The sequence below is a fragment of the Corticium candelabrum genome, chromosome 22 (assembly GCF_963422355.1).
Source record: "Corticium candelabrum chromosome 22, ooCorCand1.1, whole genome shotgun sequence".
Taxonomy (NCBI): domain Eukaryota; kingdom Metazoa; phylum Porifera; class Homoscleromorpha; order Homosclerophorida; family Plakinidae; genus Corticium; species Corticium candelabrum.
In genome coordinates, this window is record NC_085106.1 from 13,586 (window position 1) to 35,000 (window position 21,415).

The 21,415-nt window shown below is 40.3% G+C and overlaps 4 protein-coding genes across 4 annotated transcripts in view; 2 read left to right on the forward strand and 2 right to left on the reverse strand.

Annotated features, from left to right (window-relative positions):
- Positions 1-4,743: 4,743 nt before the first annotated feature.
- On the forward strand, positions 4,744-7,239 carry LOC134197634 (uncharacterized). The gene is made up of 2 exons (XM_062666979.1): positions 4,744-4,930; positions 4,992-7,239. Exons 1-2 carry the CDS (start codon positions 4,744-4,746, stop codon positions 7,112-7,114), a joined length of 2,310 nt encoding a protein of 769 aa, XP_062522963.1. The 3' UTR covers positions 7,115-7,239.
- Positions 7,240-9,798: 2,559 nt separating this feature from the next.
- LOC134197199 (ubiquitin-fold modifier-conjugating enzyme 1) lies at positions 9,799-16,020 on the reverse strand. Its single transcript, XM_062666477.1, has 6 exons — positions 15,880-16,020; positions 15,716-15,783; positions 10,509-10,572; positions 10,366-10,442; positions 10,091-10,181; positions 9,799-10,019 (listed from the first exon to the last, which is right to left on the reverse strand). The coding sequence occupies exons 1-6, from the start codon at positions 16,000-16,002 to the stop codon at positions 9,939-9,941; spliced, it is 504 nt and encodes a 167-aa protein (XP_062522461.1). The 5' UTR covers positions 16,003-16,020; the 3' UTR covers positions 9,799-9,938.
- Positions 16,021-16,043: 23 nt separating this feature from the next.
- Positions 16,044-19,961, forward strand: LOC134197202 (radial spoke head 1 homolog). Its single transcript, XM_062666479.1, has 5 exons — positions 16,044-16,148; positions 16,229-16,342; positions 17,142-17,247; positions 18,417-18,715; positions 19,696-19,961. The coding sequence occupies exons 1-5, from the start codon at positions 16,095-16,097 to the stop codon at positions 19,819-19,821; spliced, it is 699 nt and encodes a 232-aa protein (XP_062522463.1). The 5' UTR covers positions 16,044-16,094; the 3' UTR covers positions 19,822-19,961.
- Positions 19,836-21,415, reverse strand: part of LOC134197200 (uncharacterized) — a 5,740-nt gene continuing 4,160 nt past the window's right edge. The window contains exons 3-4 of the mRNA XM_062666478.1: positions 20,971-21,177; positions 19,836-20,516 (exon numbers count right to left, since the gene is read on the reverse strand). Coding sequence (XP_062522462.1) covers positions 19,969-20,516; positions 20,971-21,177 — 755 coding nt within the window. The 3' untranslated portion in view covers positions 19,836-19,968. The remainder of the gene's footprint in view (positions 20,517-20,970; positions 21,178-21,415) is intronic.

Genomic DNA, 21,415 nt, shown 5'->3' on the forward strand with positions numbered 1-21,415 from the left:
ACTACTTCACCTTCCCACCTTTCTTGAATCAATCATTTATTGTTCAGCTAAAACGTGAGTGAGAATCATAAAAAGACGTCATGAAAGAAATGTGCGACTAAAATAATTATTTCTATATTTGGTACTTTTAATTAAGACAGAACATTGGATAATTGAATGCCCGAATCGGATAACTGAACGCCCAATTCGGATAATTGCTTGCCTGAATCGGGTAACTGAACGCTGAGTTTAGATAATCAAACGCAAAACACTCTAGTTGTCTTCAATTCTTCGTTCACGCTTCAGTCGTCTCACTCGTTTACGGAGATAGTCGCGTAACAATGACCGCATAGTCACGTGACAATGGTTGCGTAGCAATGATTTCTATCAAAGTAACGCGCGGAAACTCAAAAAACAGACTTTTTTCTTTTTTTAGCTTTTCTTTTTCATTCCGTTTGTCACAAATCAGTCTTTTTTTTTCTTTAGTCGCGTAAGGGAGCACAATCTAGAGTCGTTTGACTCTCCTCGCCAAGAAATTACAATTGAGTCGACCCCTCAAAAGAGGTCCCATGCTTCAATTTTTAGCGCATATGGTACGGAGTCAAATTGCATTCATCTGGCATCGCAGTTTTGTTGATATTTCTTTTGTTTTGCCGTAAATCCATATGACAAGTGCTGACGTACGTATATATATAAATATATAAATATATAAATATATAAATATATAAATATATAAATATATAAATATATAAATATAATATATCTTGAGCTCAATTGACATGACAAGAGAGAGGCTCGTTTCGTTCGCCAATAAATATATAAATAAAATTTATTTCAAGCTCAATTGACATGAGAAGAGAGAGGCTCGCTTCGCTCGCTAATTAAGCATTATCTAGTTGGTATAAACACGTACATGAAATAATCTATAGACACTTCAATACTCATTACAAATCAGATCATTTAATGCAAACCACATAATAATTACTAATGCATAGAATCATTGTAGATGGATGACGACGAAGTATTCATAACTCTGCTGGTTGTCACACAGCTACAGTATTATTGAGGTAATGTATGTTTAGAGCTAGCATTGGTTTTAATTAAATTAAGTTAATTAATTTAAGTTTAGTTACTTAAGTTGATGGTATCAGTCATTGCGTTGTTGGCACTTATAGGTATATGTTATATACATCTTTTGCCAACTGGTATTGTATTGCAAACTATATAATTATTATGGCATTGTTATATGGTTGGTGACGTGAATGACAGTTATATAATTAGTATACTGGTGTGTGTGTGTGTGTGTGTGTGTGTGTGTGTGTGTGTGTGTGTGTGTGTGTGTATTTGAACAGCAAATATTTGTGTGTCTATATATATATATATATATATATATATATATATATATATATATATATATATATATATATGTTAGAGGTAATAAGAAATAATTGTATTATGCCTCTTTATAAAGTGATGAAATATTTTGACATTCACTAACACATGTACAATTCAAGAGAGACGACATCTGTCTTTTTTGATGATTTAACTATGTGTCCTTACGATTTATTTAGCTTGTTTTGGTTTTTGTTTGTTGGGGTGAAAAGTTTAAACCACTGTATCTGTACATTGCTTCTGCACTCTCATAAAGAACATTCTCTTTTTACGAGTTTTCAGATCATTCAAAGTTTAGTACACTTTTGAGCTAGTTAGTAACTTGATTCCGTATTCCAAAACTTAATTGTTTGTACTGGCAAAGGCAACAAGTAGACAATTTAAAGTAGGGCTTTGTGCTGGCCATGCAGCCGAGAGTATAATTTTGTTGATTCCCATTTTGACTGATCTTGGTTCTATAAAAGGATGAATTATTAATTATTTGCAGTATAATAGAAATCTTGGTGAATTTTCTCAGCAACATATAGCAGAAATGTTGCTCAAGAATTGGCAACCATTTCTAGTTCCATTGATAGTAATGAGAAAGTTGACTCGATCATACTGCACGTGCTGCCCCATGCTACTATTAGTTTTGTCCAAGTGACTACCTTGAATTGTCTACTTGTTTCCTTTGCCAGTACAGACAATTAAGTTTTGGAATACGGAATCAAGTTACTAACTAGCTCAAAAGTGTACTAAATTTTGAATGATCTGAAAACTCGTAAAAAGAGAATGTTCTTTATGAGAGTGCAGAAGCAATGTACAGATACAGTGGTTTAAACTTTTCACCCCAACAAACAAAAACCAAAACAAGCAAAAACAAAAATCGTAAGGACACATAGTTAAATCATCAAAGAAGTCAGATGTCATCTCTCTTGTATTGTACATGTGTTAGTGAATGTCAAAATATTTCATCACTTCACAAAGAGGCATAATACAATTATTTCTTATTACCTCTAACACACACACACACCAGTATACTAATTATATAACTGTCATTCACGTCGTCACCAACCATATAACAATGCCATAATAATTATATAGTTTGCAATACAATACCAGTTGGCAAAAGACATATACAACGTATACCCATAAGTGCCAACAACGCAATGACTGATACCATCAACTTAAGTAACTGAACTTAAATTCATTAACTTAATTTAATTAAAACCAATGCTAGCTCTAAACATACATTACCTCAATAATACTGTAGCTGTGTGACAACCAGAAGAGTTATGAATACGTCGTCGTCATCCATCTACAATGATTCTATGCATTAGTAATTATTATGTGGTTTGCATTAAATGATCTGATTTGTAATGAGTATTGAAGTGTCTATAGATTATTTCATGTACGTGTTTATACCAACTAGATAATGCTTAATTAATAAATGTGGTGTACACACACATACCGTATGCTGTCATTTTAATTGTATAGTGTTTATCTGTTAATAAATCTTTTGTAAAAGTAGTTGTGAAATAGAATTAAATTGCCTGAGTACTTTGCACTGTTCTAATTGTATTGGTAATTAATTAATTGCATATTATTTAATTGGACACAGAAAATAAATTTGCAATAAAAAGTACACAATTTGATGTATGCAGTGCACGCCACAATGTAAATATTGACACACAATTCAATCCAGTTAATTAATAATGTGCGTAGCAGGTGCTCGCACCCAAAAAATATTTCAAGAAACCTGCAACTTTTTTATTTAACCGCAAAAAAATAGTAATTAAAAATCACTTTACCTGCCGTCCAATTTATTTGTAGTCGATTTGTGCCGAGAGAGCAACGTTCAGCGGACGACACTCAAAACTGAGGCCCCCTTTCAATAAACGGTGCAGGTTACTGTTTGCAAACGTCACCTGGGTTGAGGTATTATTATCCAGGTTTTCACGATCTGCCGCCAAACAGTGGAAAGTGTTATATAAGTCGAGACCTTCGGATTCTGAGGCATGTAACAGCAACGATATCTTCTTCTTGTTGAAGCTGTGTCATAGTCAGCCGCATCAATGTAGATCAGAAACCGCTGTTTCCACGCTTTACAGGCTTGCCCAAGCTGACGGTGATCAAAATCAAACTTTTCTGGCGACTGCAGTAATACACGCTGGGCCATATCACTCCTGGTACCAAGTAAAGTCTTGTAGACCTTTATTTAATTCACAGTCCCACCTTCTCACTAACTAGTGCGCTACCCACTACCCTGTATATGTCTATTGTTTACTATTTGCTACATGAATAGTCTGCAGTCTGCGTTTTACAGCAACCTCACGCGGAGGTATGTGCATAAGTATGTATGCATGCGTCTGAGGCCCCATTCCGTATTCTGCGTAGTCTGCAGTCTGCGTAGTCTGCAGTCTGCGTTTTACAGCAACCCGCAGACTACGAAAACTGCAGACTTCAGACTACGCAGACTGCAGACTATAGTATACGCAGACTGCAGACTAGACTACGCAGACTGCAGACTATAGTATACGCAGACTGCAGACTACGCAGACTGCAGACTACGCAGACTGCAGACTACGCAGACTGCAGACTACGCAGACTGCAGACTACGCAGACTGCAGACTACGCAGACTGCAGACTACGCAGACTGCAGACTACGCAGACTGCAAACTACGCAAACTGCAGACTGCAGACTACGCAGACTGCAAACTACGCAGACTGCAGACTACGCAGACTGTAGAATGGGGACTTTGGCGGCGCAATTACTTATGCACATACTTTCCCGTGTTGATGTTTCCGGCCTTGCGCTTCAACTGCGACACGTTGGCAGTGAGAATTTGTAGCTCAACATCATCTTCAATGAAACAACACAGCTAAGCCTGTTTGAAGCTGCTTCTACCTCGATCTATGCGACCGCGTACTACTAGATCTCGTGTGACAAATAGATACAATTCAAAACCAGGCGACCAACGCACTAGACAGCGTAGTGTTTTTCCTGTTTGTGTAATATATTGCATAGTAATTGCCATCTGCATGACTAGACCGGTACATGTAACTGCCCGGATGGTTCAGTCAATTGCTAGCTATTGAGTCATTCTTTTGTGTTCTTATTTGTAATACACGCATTGATTTTACCAGCGGTGCCTATAATTTACACTAGTAGCAGAGGGTGGTTGCAGGGATGTCGTTGCTATGGAGATGGGGCCACATGTGGCCCCAGCCAACAAAAATGTGGCCCCAGGAGCAAAGCAACTGCTAATAATTAATATTTCTAATTATACAGTACTTTGAATTTTGTAAGTTATTAAACCATAGTTTTGTGCAGTACAGTACCCCTTCCACGTGCTTCAAGTAGCGTGCGTTATTACATTGCGTAACACGGAAATGGCCTCCAGGGAATCCTGGGATCTCCGCTTTTTCTTCCGTTCTACGGCTCCTGCACCTTCCGAAGTTTCGCCTACCCACCATCCTGAAGTTCCCCAACCTTCTTCTCTCTCCGAGTGTCCCGGAGACGCCCCTGAGACGCCGGACGTCACTGGAACGGCAGAGAGTGCCGTTGAACATCGTACAGGTAATTTGTCGTTTCTATTATAGTATCCCACAAACTACAGTACAAACATCTTGTTATTCAGATATCGATTTCAGTGACGGTGGCCCTGGAGAACATGATGATATGGCCACGTCTTCAGCAGAAATATCTGAAATTGAATTTGGCAAAACGACAGCAGGTACCAGAAACAGTAGCAGCCTTGGGAAGATTAGAAAATTGAAACGTGCATTACGAACATTTCACAAAGAGGAGTGGGAAGATAAATACCTGGTGACGGTAGAGCACTCAGAGAGTGCAGGCCGTGAAACTCCAATCTGCATTCTGTGCGAACAAACATTTCAGGATATGAAGGTGTACTCCTTTCAGCGTCACCTTGACAGGAAGCATAAAACGCAAATGGCTGCAATGCGGAAGTGGTCTGCTGAGCAGAGAAAACGCATTGTCGAGAATTTCCACCAGAAACGGGAATTTCAAAGAAAAAGAATGGAAAAAGCAACAACTCCAGAGAAGCTTCAGCGTCTTGCTCCACTGAAACTTGCTTACACTCTTGCGAAACACAACATTCCTTTGTCAAAGTCCTCATGCATTGTCGAGTTTTCCCGAGCTGCCGATCCAACATCAAAGGTGCTTGAAAAAATGGCTGCAGGAAGAACAACAATTACTAACGGGGTAATCGATATACGCGAGAAAGTACTGATTTCAGAAACAAAAAGTACGATCTGTGCTTCTCCTTTCTGGTCAGTAGTTATTGACGAGTCACTTGACGTTACAACTAAGGAACAGATGATAGTGTATGCTCGATGCATTGACCTTCAAACATGCGAAGTGGCTACCAATTTCTTGTGCCTTCATCGTCTGTCTGGCCACCCGGATGCCGAAAATATCGCTTCGTCGCTTCTTGATGTGCTAGGCGAATCAGGATTCAATTTGCCTCTTGATCGTCTTGTCTGTCTATCAACGGATGGGGCCTCAGTTTTACGATCCCCGATTAACGGCGTTATTGCCAAGCTAAGAGAACGTCTAGACAATCCGTTGCTGCTTTCACAGCACTGTTGCACTCATCGACTTGTACTCTGTGCTAAAGATGCTAGAAAAGAACTGCCAAAGTTTGTTGAAAAAACAATTGAATCAATCATGAACTACTTTCAAGGAAGTGCCGTACGAAGAGACAAGTTTGGAGAGCATCGAGTCAAATCATTGGAAGATTTGACTGATCCCGAGGGAGCGTACATGACGCTAGTTACGTACCATAAGGTTCGCTGGTTGTCATTAAGCGACTGCGTGCAACGACTTTGGGATTTGCTTCAGCCACTTGTAACTTTCTTCGAAGAAGAAACAGGCGACCAGCGAAATCAACCCAAAGTCAGAAAGTTAGCTGCGGATCTTCACGAGCAAATTTCAAAGCCGGAGTTCCATCTATATTTGAGCTTTCTGGAGAAACCTCTTCGCGATTTGGCTGCTGTGAATCGCCATCTTCAAACACGAAATCAAACACTTTACACAACGTGCTGTGGAATTCTCGCTCTACAACGTACATTGAGCTACTACGTGAAGTCCAACGATGCTGACGGCCAAGAGAAAGAGAGGTCTGTGAGAGAAGCAGTGTCACTTGCTGGAGGAGAAGGTTTCCGCAAACTGCTGAAGGAAACAGAAGACAACGCATTGCTAAATACGCGTGAAATTCAGGCAGCTTTAAAGTCTATGCACAATTTTCTTCTGCAGACAGTGGAAAGCATCTCAAGGCGCTTTTCAGAACTGGATTTCTTTGTACAAAAATGTCAGATGCTGGATCCGGTAAATAGACGACGAGTTCAGGCGAAAGATCTTCAGGCAATTGCAGTAAAATTCAAGCATTCTGCGATCGACGAAGAGCTAGTGTCACGTCAGGCAGTGACCTATTCATTTGACGAAAGTTTGGACTTACTCTATACAGAACAGTGTGGGATGTCAGCAGTGAAGTTTTTCATCAGTCTTCTTCACAACGAGAACTACTGTGAAATAGGCAAGTTGGCCCTTCTCCTGTATTCCTTAGCGCCGGATAGCGTTGAAGCTGAACGTGGATTTAGCTTGATGAATATAACAAAGAATTGTTCTCGCAATAGGCTTGGTCAACGTACGATAAACGCGATTATGGCGATAGCTTCAGACAGTAGAGGAATGGACACATTTCCTTTTGATAAGGTGCTGAATAATAATGTCCTTTAGTGATGCTTATTGTTGAAATAGAAAACTGATTACATTGCCATTGATATTAATTTGAATTGTCTTTAATATTGATATTAACAGTGGCACCGAAAACGCTATTGGGGCCACATTTTTGGCACCGGGCAAAAATTGGACCGGCATCCCTGGGTTGTGTCGATGAGCGTATCATGGCAGAGCGTCACATTAGTGGCTCTGTAATGTTTTCTCCAGGAGACGTGCGCGAATGGTTTCTGAGGTTCAAAATATGCAGTAAGGCCAACAAGTGGAGCAAGGAAACAATGTCACTCAAGTTGCCAACGTTATTGGAATGAGAGGCTCTTGCGGCGTGGGTGGAATTGTCAGATGTTGAAGAAAATTAGGACGCTACGAAACAGCAGGTCATTACTAGGCTGAAGTCTGCAGAGGTTGTCTTTGGACAGGTTTCACCGACGCGTGTTACAGCCGGAAGCACCGCCTACAATGTATCTTTACGAGTTACGGAAACTGTTGGATCGAGCTATGCCAAACATGGATGATGCTGGTTAGAGAGACGTTGTTGTTGCACGTTTATTTGTTGCCGGATTGCCAATACCACTGCTCCGGCAACTTCGAGCAGCCGGGGAAACTCGAGAACTAAATTCCGTAGTGGAACGAGCAAGACTACTGATGACAATCGAGAAGCAATGTTCGAAGACTGCGGCTGTCGGAGATAAGAAGATTGGTACGAATGAATTGGAACAGCTACAAAAACAATTGCAAGTTGAGACATTATCGGAACAGTCTAGAGATTGCCGTTTGGACTGACAGGTGCTCCTAGCTCATTTCAGCGACTGATGGACAAACGTTTTCGTGATTTTCCCTTTGTTACTGCTTATATGGATGATTTCATTTATTGACAAACGTTAAGTTACATGTGAAGCATTTGCAAGAAGTTTTTGTCGTTTAGGGAAGGCTGGTCTTACATTACGAGAACACAAACGTTGCATTGGTAAACATAAAGTGAAATATCTTGGACATGTATTTTCGGCCAAGGGCAAGCTTCCAAATGAGGATAAAATAGAGGTTGTGAGGAATTGGGCCATTCCGAATGATGTAAGGAGCTACGTCGGTTTTAGGAATTGCATCGTATTATCGGAGACACATTCATCATTTTTGCTGACATTGCAGAACCACTACATCAGATCACACACAAAGGAGTATCACATGGTCGGCAGAAAGTCAGGAAGCATTAAGACAGCTAAATTAAGGAAGCTCTGAGTGCAGCTCCTGTCTTGGCGTACCCACAGTTTCACGCGAATGCTGGCCAATTTGTGTTGGCACACAGATGCGAGTGAATCTGGAATGGGATGCGTGCTAGAACAAGATAATCGAGTGGTGGCTTACGCAAGTAGGAGTTTGACCAAAGCGGAGAAACATTACAGTGTGATCAAAAAAGAGTGCTTGGCAATAGTATTTGGTACCAAACAGTTTCGACATTACTTAATTGGACAGTCATTCAAGTGGTATACTGATTATGCTCCTCTACAATGGTTGTCAAAACAATAAGCGAAAGGAATGCTTTATCGTTGGGCTCTAGCTAGATCGAGATAGAAGTAGCTTCGAAGAGGACTAACCGTGATGTTTCAATGAGCTACAAATTCTCACTGCCAGCATGCATTTCGCTGTTGAAGCGCAAGGCCGGCAGCGGAACACATCAACACGCGAATGTACAGTACGCCTAAGTATGTACGCATGCGTCTGAGACCGCCAGAGTCTCCATTCCGTAGTCTGCAGTCTGCGCGTAGTCTGCAGCAGTCTGCGTAGTCTGCAGTAGTCTGCAGCAGTCTGCGTAGTCTGCAGTAGTCTGCAGCAGTCTGCGTAGTCTGCAGTAGTCTGCAGCAGTCTGCGTAGTCTGCAGTAGCCTGCAGCAGTCTGCGTAGTCTGCAGCAGTCTGCGTAGGCTGCAGCAGTCTGCGTAGGCTGCAGCAGCCTGCGTAGGCTGCTGCAATCTGCGTTTTGCAGCAACCCACAACGGGGCTAAACGCTGAGGCTAGAAATCGACATACTCCCCGTGTAGCGCTCGGTACAAGAAACGTGTAGATTGGATGTAAATGCAAACAGAATTTAGAGAGAAACGCTAGCGGTAGAAGAGTGGCTTCAATCAGCATAAAGACTAAAGTCTTTGATCGCTGGAAGCGTTGCGGAGGGCGACGACACGTACAGTCTACATGGGACTGGTGTGGGCGTGTGTTCGAATAAAATAAAAGGTGTAGCGTTCGCGTCATCGAGAATTTACGCGGGGGTCGATCCCTCGAGAGGGGACCATGACAAATTTTAGTAGTCGTGGACCTGCTCCGTTGCAAGCGGAGAGGTTTGGTATAGAAATCAGCTTTGTAGCATAAACGGTTGATACCGATACCCGCTCTTACAGAAGAACTGCATAGCTATATAGCGGTAGCTATAGGAACCACGGGGGCCACGGGGGCCATGGCCTCCCAATCGGCAGCCTATGGTGAGTATATAATATATTATTAAATACGTCATGGTGAAAACGAGCTACAAGTACAAGAAAACGAGGAGTTCCACTATATAGACGACAGTGCAAAAACTACTATACACTTGCGCGCAGACGTTGTGTACACGAAGCTACACTTGCCGTGCATTGAGGTTTCTACCTGGATGCCATTCCTACGCCACTGAACTGAACACAAAGTCAACCCTACATACCGAGAGCTCGATAGATAGCCTATATAGGACCACGCCCCTTTATATTGTGCGACCCTGATTAGAAGTCTCGCTACGCTCGGTAATTATTGATCGAATAATACGTTTGCAAGAGAAGATAAACGACTGAGACTTAAAGTCTATTAAGTCTTTTTGTTCTCTTTGTGAACAATAGTTCCTTTCTCAATCAAGTCAGGAATTTCCACTGCAAGCCACGGACCAAGCTACAAATTAGATACAAAACCAAACTACAGCATTTACACTCTATATGTCTATACTAATGACATATAATTACCCCAAGAGCCATGGCATGTCCTATTCCAAACTTTGGCACGTTTCTTGCCCACAGCGGCTTGAAATGGTCGGTTAGGCATATCTTGCCTCCTCTATATATAGAGACAGCAACATGATTCTCATGTATTACATACATACTTACAAACTAGCCATATTCAGTGTTCATTATCCACTACTAATAAATATATAGTTGTTACAGGAAAGGTGCCCAGTCACAGTCTGTTGATTTTGCATATTTGGGTCTTTACTTGAAGTGCCAATCACAACGAACTTTACCTGTACATCTTGGCTGTCTTTCCATCTAGTTCAGGAATCGCTATTTCTGGTGCCGTAGTTGGATAAGTGACAGGAATCTTAAAACATTAAATTAATGCCATCATTATACAAAAACCGAAAATACACAATACACCAATGCTCACATCAAATTCCACTTCAAATTCATATTTCAACATGTTGTGAATATGCCAGCACTTTCCAAACCATCTAGAGTGCAAGCACATAAATGAATTTCCAAAGTAGATCAATAAGACTTGTGCCACCCATTGACTTAGACAGTATAGTGGCAATATACACTATATTAACTATCAATGATTTCTCTGTCAGTCAATGACAAAGTTCAGGCAAGATGCTCCATATGCCTTGGGCATTAGACAACATAAATTTCAAAATATGTAATCCAAAGAACATGCTTTAGCTGATTTCTTCACCATTTTGTAATTAATTATAAGGATAATACCATAGTTTCAGATTAATTTAGTAAGTGCAAACCTTGTGATCGAGTCACTCATAATGTATTATTTAAAAATTATCTATTTAATTATACTTATACGTATAATACAGGGTACATTAATGATCTCCAGCATCTCTACCCTGACTGAGTAAGCACATATTCAAACAACTACAGCTGTAGCTTGTGTCTCAATCAATTCAGCTGCTCCACAAATTATGCAGATTGATCTGCTGCCAAACAATTCCAAACTATATAGTTTAGTGAGACATTTCCACAGAGAGCATGCAATTAATGGCTACATGTTTACATCCGCTTATATTACTTACATCAATAAAGATACAAAAACATTATAAATGTATTTTAGTAGGAATGGCTACACAAATCAGCAAAAAGCGAACAAACAAGTGTGGATGGTTCAATACTGTACCAAAATGAGGGTGCCATGACTAACTCACACTGTGTACCTGCAATGGTGAGTTAGTCACGGCACTCTCAATTTGCTACAGTATTGAACCATCCACACTTGTTTGTTCGCTTTTTTCTGATTTGTGTAGCCATTCCTACTGAAATACATTTATAATGTTTTTGTATCTTGCTTATTCACTTTTTGCATAAACTGTACTAGGTCCATACAGCTTACAGAGTGCCTCAGAATGAACCCAAACTACAAAGAATGGCTATTTTCATCATTAGCTGAGTGAAACCAGCGAGTGAGATGTCGCTCCTAACACTTCCCAACACTGTACGGTGAGTGCACTTGATACTCACAGGGGCACTCTGCTTTGCCGATAAATCTAATTACACAAGCCAGCAAATGTTAACATAAGAAAATCCAACCTACATCTTTTGAGAGCATATGAAATCCATTCTTGTCAGTTGCATTCAGTTTTAAGTTTAGAGTCTTGGACAATTTGTAGCTGCTGAGCAAATTTTCCTAGATATATAGCTTAGTCAGGCTTCCTTCGTTGCCTTGTTGCAGCATCTGTAGACAAGTTTGTCAACTCCTCGCATGTCTCATCATAAACGTTTTGAGAATCTCTGAGAACAACAGAAGAGGCTACGAGTGTCAGCAGACGCGCTTGCTGGTGAAAAATACTGGAGCATGCGCAGCGTCGCTTCCAAGATGGCAGAGAACGCACAGCACTGCTCACACATAACTGTGATAGTCACATTTTCAAACCAATCGCAAAACAGAGAAAAAGATTCTGCCCATTATACAAAGACACGCAACTAGTTCAGCCGAAGAAAGCGTGCGGAATGAGAAAACCCCTATCTGAAGAAAGTTAGTTAGTGATGTAATTGCAAATATGTTCAAAAATAAACCAACGGTTTTAGAGGTTGAAACTTGGCACATATAGAGAAGAAAAGCAGGAGACTTCAGTAATGCTATTTGTTTTTTGCACTAGTGCTTCTGAGCCAAGATAGAAAGGGGGTGTAAACGAGCTTATGTATTGACACCCCAGCCATTCCTAGATATAGTGACTATGCGTCACTATCAATAGACACATTAATATAATAATAATGAAAACATTGAATTAGCTGTGGTCAATAGCTGCCTAGTTCATTAATTAATTAAAAAACAGACAGGTTTTGACTAGTAATGGACCTAATGACACAGTAGTACACGTATGTATCTGATGTTGCATCATGTATGCAACATGTGTACGTAAAGCAAGTCTATTCAAATATAGTCTCGGTTCCAGACGCTTTCCCATATGTACTACTGCACGTGACAGGTATTTAGGGGAACAAAAGTAGGAGGAGCGAGAGGGAAAGCGTCTGGGAGCACTGCTACTACAAACAAGTTCAGGGGCAGGAAAGTCATTAAACATGAAACGCTCCACACCAATAGAAACTTCCGCTCACTCCGAGCAATGGTTTTGATTGGTCTACAACAAGAACAATACCACTTAGTTTATGGTTATAATTGTATACATGCTAATTAACGTTGTTAGGCATAGAATTAGGCTCGTATTACAACAGCTGCAGCATTTCTTGCAATGGAAGTCTTCCTGAGTGAATTAGAAATTCAAGCTACGCCTGTACTACATGGACTGATCCTCATAGATCCATGTCAGATGATTCAATAGCGGAAGCAGTACCTGTTTGCTGTCCTCAATTCGTGATCGAAGCTCTGAAGCTGTTGCAGCACCTTTGTCAGAGTCTGCATACATGATATGTCATCTGGTCCGAGGAGACGACGTTCTCACATGTTTTCCAACTGGCTATGGCAAGTCTATGATATTCCACACAATGCCACGTGTGTGCAACACTCTGCGGATCATTGGTAATATAATGCACACTGCTCTTTTCATCCAAGTCATTTCTTTCCCTCATGAGAAACAAGGTACAGGGTTCGAAAAATATGTTTGAATCTGGTCGCCAGTTTGGCCACCTAGAGGAACGGTTGGTCGCCAAACTTTCACTAGTTTCTAAGTCAGAGATTCCAGAAGTAAACAAGTCATTAATATCACTGTTGAGACCCTTTCCCAGATTATCATGTTTGACATTAAATTAAGACCTAACTAGAAATTTGCAGTAATGTTGGATGAACATTGGCTAGTAAACACCTCAATCTACAGTATTGTACTTGGGATTCTTTTTATGTAATAGTATGAGTATTCATATTTTATAGAAACTTTCCACTAATTGTATAGCTACAACCAAACAAAATGTGGTTGTGTGGTTTTGTAACGTTAATAACGTGATTATGTGGTTTGTCATCACATCCACATCCTGGCTATCCATCAATAAGACATGAGCATTTTTTTAGCGTTTTTTAAATTAAATTCTCTATATGACTCAGTGCCACTACTGATTTGCTGAGAACAGGACATCCGGTAACTCTCAGGGAAAACACCACCCCACGTGGTTTCCTATGGCTAGCTGTGTTAATCTCTGAAACGCCGTGGCTTCATTCAACACCTAGATTTCACATGCAGAAACTTTTGTCTGAACAACCTTTCTTAGTAGCACTAGGAGACGTATGAGCTTCTGGACGTACACCTTGGTCTAGTTCTTTGATAGAAAGACACTCAGGCAACTTGCTGGGGAAAAGCTGTTTGTTTTGCCACTTCCTACGCCCACCATTTGCAAACATCTGCATAATAGTTTTTATTTGTCTCAATTCAAGATGGTCAGATTCTTTGAACAGCATAGAAAAGGATCTAAATAGGCAGTTGCCGTCACCTTCAACTACGATTGGCTGTGAATTTCATGTTTCATTCGGGAGAAACTGCTGTGCAACGGCGTCTCGTCGATGATAGAGCTGTTGACTTGGATTTGTTGGTGTAGCCTATGAAGGATAGGAGTGACCACAATTGTTTGAAAAATTATACGTGCCTGGAGCTGATGGCACAGACCAATCAGATCGGTACAGGCACTAGAGTCCGTAAAAATGATGGTGTACCAGAGAATAGCAATGACTCGCAACAGATTACTAGGTGATACGTTGTTACACGATATGACGAAGGTGCTACATAGGCGGCATACTTTGCAGGGTGCCACTAAATGGTAGAAGTAGAAAGCGGAACTGAGCAGGTGGTTTGCATCCAAAAGCCGCTGCCACGAAAGACTAAAAACTACCAATATTTCTAGTCGCCAAATTGGCGACCACACTGTTCGTTTAGTCGCCAGCCATCTAGAAGTGGTCGCCATATGGCAACTTGGCGACCGGATGTTTCGAACCCTGAAGGTAGCAAGCTTGACAGAACACGGTGTAACAGCTGTAATGATAGATGCTAGTTTGTTTGAAGACGAACAGATTCAACGTGGTGGTGTCAGCATTGTGTTTGGCAGTCTAGAGATGCTCTCATTGGAAAAATGCACTCCAACAGAGTAGATTCCACGATCATGTTGTTGCTGTTGTTGCAGACGAAGTTCACTGCGTCGTTCAGTAGTTAACCTGTTTTTGCTGAGTGTTTCGACACTATTTGAATGGAACTGACTGATGAGTTACCTACATTGTATTATGATTGCATTGTGCAACATAATGCATTAGTCTAGTGGTATAATTTGGATCTAATAGTTTTCCTGCCCCTGAACTAGTTTACCCAAATGCTTTCTCGCTCACTCCTCCTACTTTTGACCCCATATACCTGTCATGTGCAGTAGTACATACGGGAAAGCATCTGGAACCGAGGCTAATAATTTCAAAAAAATTTGTAATGTTATTAATATTTATACAGTAGGACACCACTTATCCGACACTCAGTTATCCAACAGCAAGGATTATCCAACGGTGCCTGGCTTGTTTGAACTGCAAGGCTGTGCGCATGCTAGGATATACAATTCCTGTGCGTACAGTACTGTATCTGTGATCCACGTGTCATCAAATTAAATGTGAAGCTCTAGAAACGGTTCTTCAGTACCTGGAAGAACAACCTGAAGTTTCAGTACGCACAATGGTCCTACTGAATAGGCTGCTGATGAAAACTACAACAACAAGAGCGAAAGCATTGATCCAGACTAAGATTAGTGGTTACTTTAAGTCTTGACAGTTCCCATTAGTGTTGTCCCTATCTATCCAAAAAAGTTGTACTGTATTAGTTGTTACATGTACAATTAGATGTTGAGCTTCTTTAAGTATTCTGCAGTCGTTTTCAAAATGCGTCAGTTACCCAACCTTTTCAGTTATCCAACGTTTTTCAGTTATCCGACGTTTTCAGTTACCCAACGTTTTCAGTTATCGGACGTCCTCTTGGTCCCATGCCCGTCAGATAAGTGGTGTCCTACTGTATATTAATTTTCTTTTGCACCACAGATGCTGTTCCCTCTGGGGGTATATAGACAACAAAAACTACATTAAGCTTAAGAGCAGAAAGAAAGTAAAAAGAGGCAACAAGAAAACCAAACGGCTGCTACAGTAGACTGCACTGTGCATGCATTCTTACGTACCTTGTCCCCTCCGCATTAGATTCTAATCTGAACCAGTCATTGTCCTGTTCTTTGTTATTGCTAACGTACTGTAGAAACACACACACAGACACACATATACATATACATAAATACATGTACAACAGCTCGAGTACATAGAAATTTGTTTTTCGTGTATGACCTACTTTAATTAGCGCTGCGTATTCTTCCTTCAAACGTTTTACCCAGTTTTCTTTGTCTCTAGGACCACTGTTCGTTTTCAACAACGGAATGGCGGCGAGAGTTTTCTTCGTTGTTTCGTCCACCATACCCACACGTCCGGGAACTCTCCTATCAGGTCTACGGGACATTCAGCAGCGTGCATAGCAACGTAATAACATTTCTCTGTGTGTTGACTGAGATGTCTGACGAAGGCTCTGACGCTGATTATGACGATCAAGGGCCTAATCTTGGGGTATTTTATACGACATATAAATGATCTGATTACTAGTTATTACCCTTGGCCATGGTATGTCTTTTGGTGCTTCTCTGCAGTCTTACGAGGGAGAGAGAAACGAGAAAGACGAACGGCATGGCAAGGGAAGAGCTGTATTGCCTAATGGCGACATCTATGACGGGCAGTATGAAAATGGCAAGCGACACGGACAGGTGACATCATAATTTTGTGCAGCAGGCAGTGGATGCAGTCATTGGAATGTTTATCAGTCAGTAGCGTAGGCAGGATAGTTTTCAACCGAGGCAACTCATACAAATTTGAAAATATTTATAATTAATTTAGAACTGGAATTTACATGGTCACGTGATGGGATCACGCCGGTCAGAGTGTGTGTGTGTGTGTGTGTGTGTGTGTGTGTGTGTGTGTGTGTGTGTGTGTGTGTGTGTTTATGTGCATGTAATCCAGACCTCTCAACTTTCTTCCTACCAAATCATAAGACTGTCTTTTGTAAACAACCACGCCCATTAAACGTGTCCAAAGTAGGTGTGGTTACAGTACATCTCCTTCTGCATCATTTATTAGCAGATTTTAGTGTGAAACAGCCGGAAACATGCAGCTAACTTAGTAAATGTTTGCCTCGCTTTACGTTTCTGTGCACCAAGGCTTTGCCTCAAACTTCCAAACGTTGCCTTTACTGCAGGTAGATACCCCGGATACCCTAGATACAAGCAAGCAGAACCGTATATACAGTCTAGTTCAAAGAATCCGTTATATATGCCCGAAAGATGGGGCTAATGGGTCTAACTGTCAGAGTGTCTCATGGTAGGCTAGTAGGGAGAATGGACTGGCTATCGTGAGAATTAGGGGCAAATAGTGAGATCGTGAGACACGCCCATAAATCGTGAATATCACGACAAATTTGTAAGAGTTGAGAGCTACTGTAGGTCTGGTAATCATGTGCATGCATATGCACAAATTGGTAAATGTGTGTAAAGTGGCTGTTGTTGACAGGGAATGTATCGCTTCAAAAATGGTGCTCGTTACATTGGTGAGTACGTACAAGGAAAGAAGCACGGAGAGGGAGTCTTTCATTACCCTGATGGATCTAAGTATGAAGGTATAGTGAATGCTGCTTTAAAGTTCTCTTACATTTAGTAGGTCTAGCACACATGCAAAGATCGAACCAGTAAAAGAATCAAGGAAGGACTGAAAATAAATAAAACATGCCGTGAGCATGGCAGCTAGTTGTATTATGTTGGTTGCAAAGTTATGATCAAGTTGAGCCCTGGCTGTATACATAACATAACAAAGACTCAAAAACTGGCACACAGGGTTGCACAAGTTTGCTGACCATTTTGCCATACAGTTATCTATGTTCAAGTAAAATGATTAGGACATGCACTGAAATTGAACAACTTCGGTGTCTATGAATCATTTGAGCTAAGAAAACAAATGCAGCAATGCAATGGACAATTAATTAATCAGCACCATTACTACCTGCATGACTTCCAGAATTATTACAAAGGCATGTACATCAAAAACATGTCCTAGATAAATATGGTCATGCAGCAACCAATCATTGCTTGTCACTATGAGAGTGTTTTGCCTTACCATCTGGACCAATTTCAGGCAAGGACGTTATCATGGGGTAATGCGGAGTACATGTGAATATAGACGTATGTTTGGGCATGGACGTTATTTCAAGTGGACTTACTCTTGGAATTCTAGAGTAGCTAGGTTATGCAGACATGACTAACTGACTGACTGACTAATGACAAACTCTTCTATCAAAATGAATGTGAAGAAACAGACTACAGAGCACAATACAGACTATGCATGATCATTTCTATTGTTTCTGCCCATAGAATTTTCTTTCTTTAGAGAATGCACGATGGCAGTGATGTTACATTATTTGTCTTTGTTTTGTCACTAGTGAACAGTTATTCTAATCTGTGACATTAAAGACACATTTTGTAACCACAAAATGCTGATATTCAACAACAATACAGATTTATGATCGTAACGTAAGTTACACAATAGGTACACTAGCAGTAAGCTTTCCAAGTGGTAAATGTGCAAAACTTAGTACAGCAAGGCAATTGCGATCAGTATTAATTAATGTCCAGTGGAGTGTATTTTCAACAGAAGGTGTACAAAGGTTAGGACACATACAGATGTACAAAGGTTAGAACACATACAGGTGTACAAAGGTTAGACACGTCTAGGGCTTCTATTGTTGTCTATAAAGACATGTCCGATGGACTATGTTAAATGTTATCTTTGCAGGTAGTTGGGTTGATGACATGCGCAATGGATATGGAATCTATACATATCCAAATGGTGATCAGTATGCTGGAGATTGGAGTGACCATTTGAGACATGGACAGGGAGTGTATACATATGACAACACAAAATCGTATTACAAAGGTACATGGGTGAATGGTAGAAGACAAGGAGCAGGAGAATTGGTACATGCAGACCACAAATATGTTGGAACTTTCAAAGATGACAAGCCCAAAGGAGAGGGAAAGTACGTATTCAATCATGGAACAGAGCTACGAGGACATTATGTGGTGAAAGATGTGGTAAGATGATAAAACTGGAATTTTTACAATATGTCTCTGTTATTGTTCCACATAGTTGACGTGTCCTTGCATGGAAAGATGTTTCTTGCAGCTTGCAGGAAACCCTATGACCACTGTTGTATTGTACTGTACTGTACAGATCAGTGTCAGTCATTGACTTTACTCTCTCTCGAAATATAATATTGGCATACGCCAAATTATTTAAATACGTGGACCATACTGGTTTAAAGGAAGAGCGGTAATAATTCAGAACGATTTTAACCATCTCCTGCCTCTTTCATGTGCAGGGTGTTATCTCCCATAAGTAAGATGAGATAAAAGTTCTACTAAAATTTGTGGATATCGCATTTGAACAGATGTATAAATTTGTTAAACTAACTAACACTGTCCTGTGCAATAAATCAGCACAGTACAGTTACACAAATGAAAAGGAAACTGACTAGACTCGAGCCAGTCTCTCCCTGCCCCTCCGTTCCCCGGATTACTTGTCACTCTCCAGTGAGGATTGACAATATGGGGAATGACGAAGGCTGGGAGAGACTGGCTTGAGTCTAGAAACTGACACCAAACTGGTCTAGAAAGAAAGTGAGGAACATGACAACATATTTCACATATAACTGTTGGGAAGGCAACATGTGACCATGGATGCACAGAAAAGTATACCAACCTATACATACATGTGACTGTGGCTTTGTATGATTTAGATAGAGATTTTACAAGTATTGTGCTTAGAAGGAAAGTGATGTCCAAATCTATAATACTTCAGGACAATCATATCTTAGCTCTTCAATGGGCTGATAGCTGTGGAAGTGAGGGTGTAAATACACAGCTTCAATTACTAGCTAGAAAGTGTAGAATATAAATTTATAGATTAATTAAGGCATTTGCTTTACCAAATTAGCTTAAACCACAGACAAGCTCCAGGTAGGCTGCTAGTACAGCACTGATAATGTTAATGTGTCTTGTATATACATATGTAGACTCGTGGTGATGATGATGATGAAGAAGAACCATTGGTGGTATCGGAGGCTATTTGGAGATGTGGAGATGTGGCAGTTACTGAAAATCTAGTGGGAATGTCTCCACAGCAAATATCAGAAGCTTAGTGCACATTTCATGTTTAATAGCAGATAACATGTTGTAACTTGTCAGCCTTGTAGATTATACAACAGAAAACAGTTACTTCATTCAAAATCAAAGTGGCTATCATTTGAGGGTATTACTTAATCAACTTAGCACTGCTAATTACGGAATCAACATTGTTTATATATTCCATGCTTACATTTACAATCGTCAATGAGTTTCTTCAACTGTTTGTTCGGCACAATTTCTTTGCTCTTGAGTGGCTCATTTGTCATAGGGCTGACTTGCTTATGTCGCAGCCATGAGCTAATTGCGTCCCTCTCATACGAGAATCCATCACCCGCAACAACAGGGTCACTCATCATCTCCATAGTGATAGGACAATAAAACTCGTTGGGCACTACATCTTCTTCTACTGGTGATAATGGAACTCCTGGAATTGCCATTTTCTTAGCTGCAGACAGCAACCTTTTGCGATGGCCAAGTCGAATACCAAGTTTCTCAAAATCACCATCACTCAGTTGAACAAAGTCAGTCGATTGAATTTGCTCTCTTGCAAACACAGGTGCATATTCTTCTAAGTTCAGTTCCTTTAAAATCTTCAGTACACCAGAATCACAGCTAGAAATTTCACCACTTTCTGATAGAGGGGAATGAAAGGACAAACCCAGTTCTGTTTGCACCATTGTATTGCTCACAGCTCCATATGCAGACAATGCTAGAATTAAATGGAACCAATTATCTTATCATGTCTTTACCACAAATAAACATCTTCTATGCACCCATGCATACTCAAAACTGTTGTTACCGTGCACTTTCATTACAAATTAATTAATTACAGTTTGGGTTGCAGCATAAGTGGCATATGCAGCACAACGTGTACTACTAAGTTGGCTTTCTTATGACAATAAAACTGAATTTCAACTGAGAGAATGAAAATTGCAGTATGTGTAACTCTTTTCAAGTGTACCATTGTGCCAACCGAGACAAACACCAAACATCATTGTACACGTATGCCAGTTATACAAAATCACTATTTTACGTGTTAAAACACGTGAAGTGTGCGCGAGGAGGAGGAGGAGGAGGGCTGGGTACGAGTCTAAGCTGAGCTTATGTCCAATCAACCATAAATGCTCTGCACAAGATTTAAACTGACTATACGTGATACTTACTGTGTGTTTTTCTTATGATTGATCTTTTTGTTTCAAATCCCTTTCTAGTTTGAGTCATAGCCACAACATCAACAATATACTGCTTCTTGCAAATTGTAAACTCCACAGTTGCTTTCCCACTTTTAAAAGCATCTTCTATAAGATCTTGACACTCTTCATTATACACGTGAAATGAACCATTATCATCCTTCCACTGCCATATAGCATCTGACATAACAAAAATTGTCAGTACATTAATTAATTAATTATTTATATATTTAATGGCATGTATGATTGAATTTGTCTGTATATGCATGTAAGAAGGTCTGTAGGTACTTATGCACATATAACCTGTTTTGTTTAAAATAAAAGTGCCACTTTAACAATTCAATTAAGACATCAATTCTTACTATAAATCACTTGACTAGAGTGTGTTATATATGATTAGCACACAAAGAGCATCAAA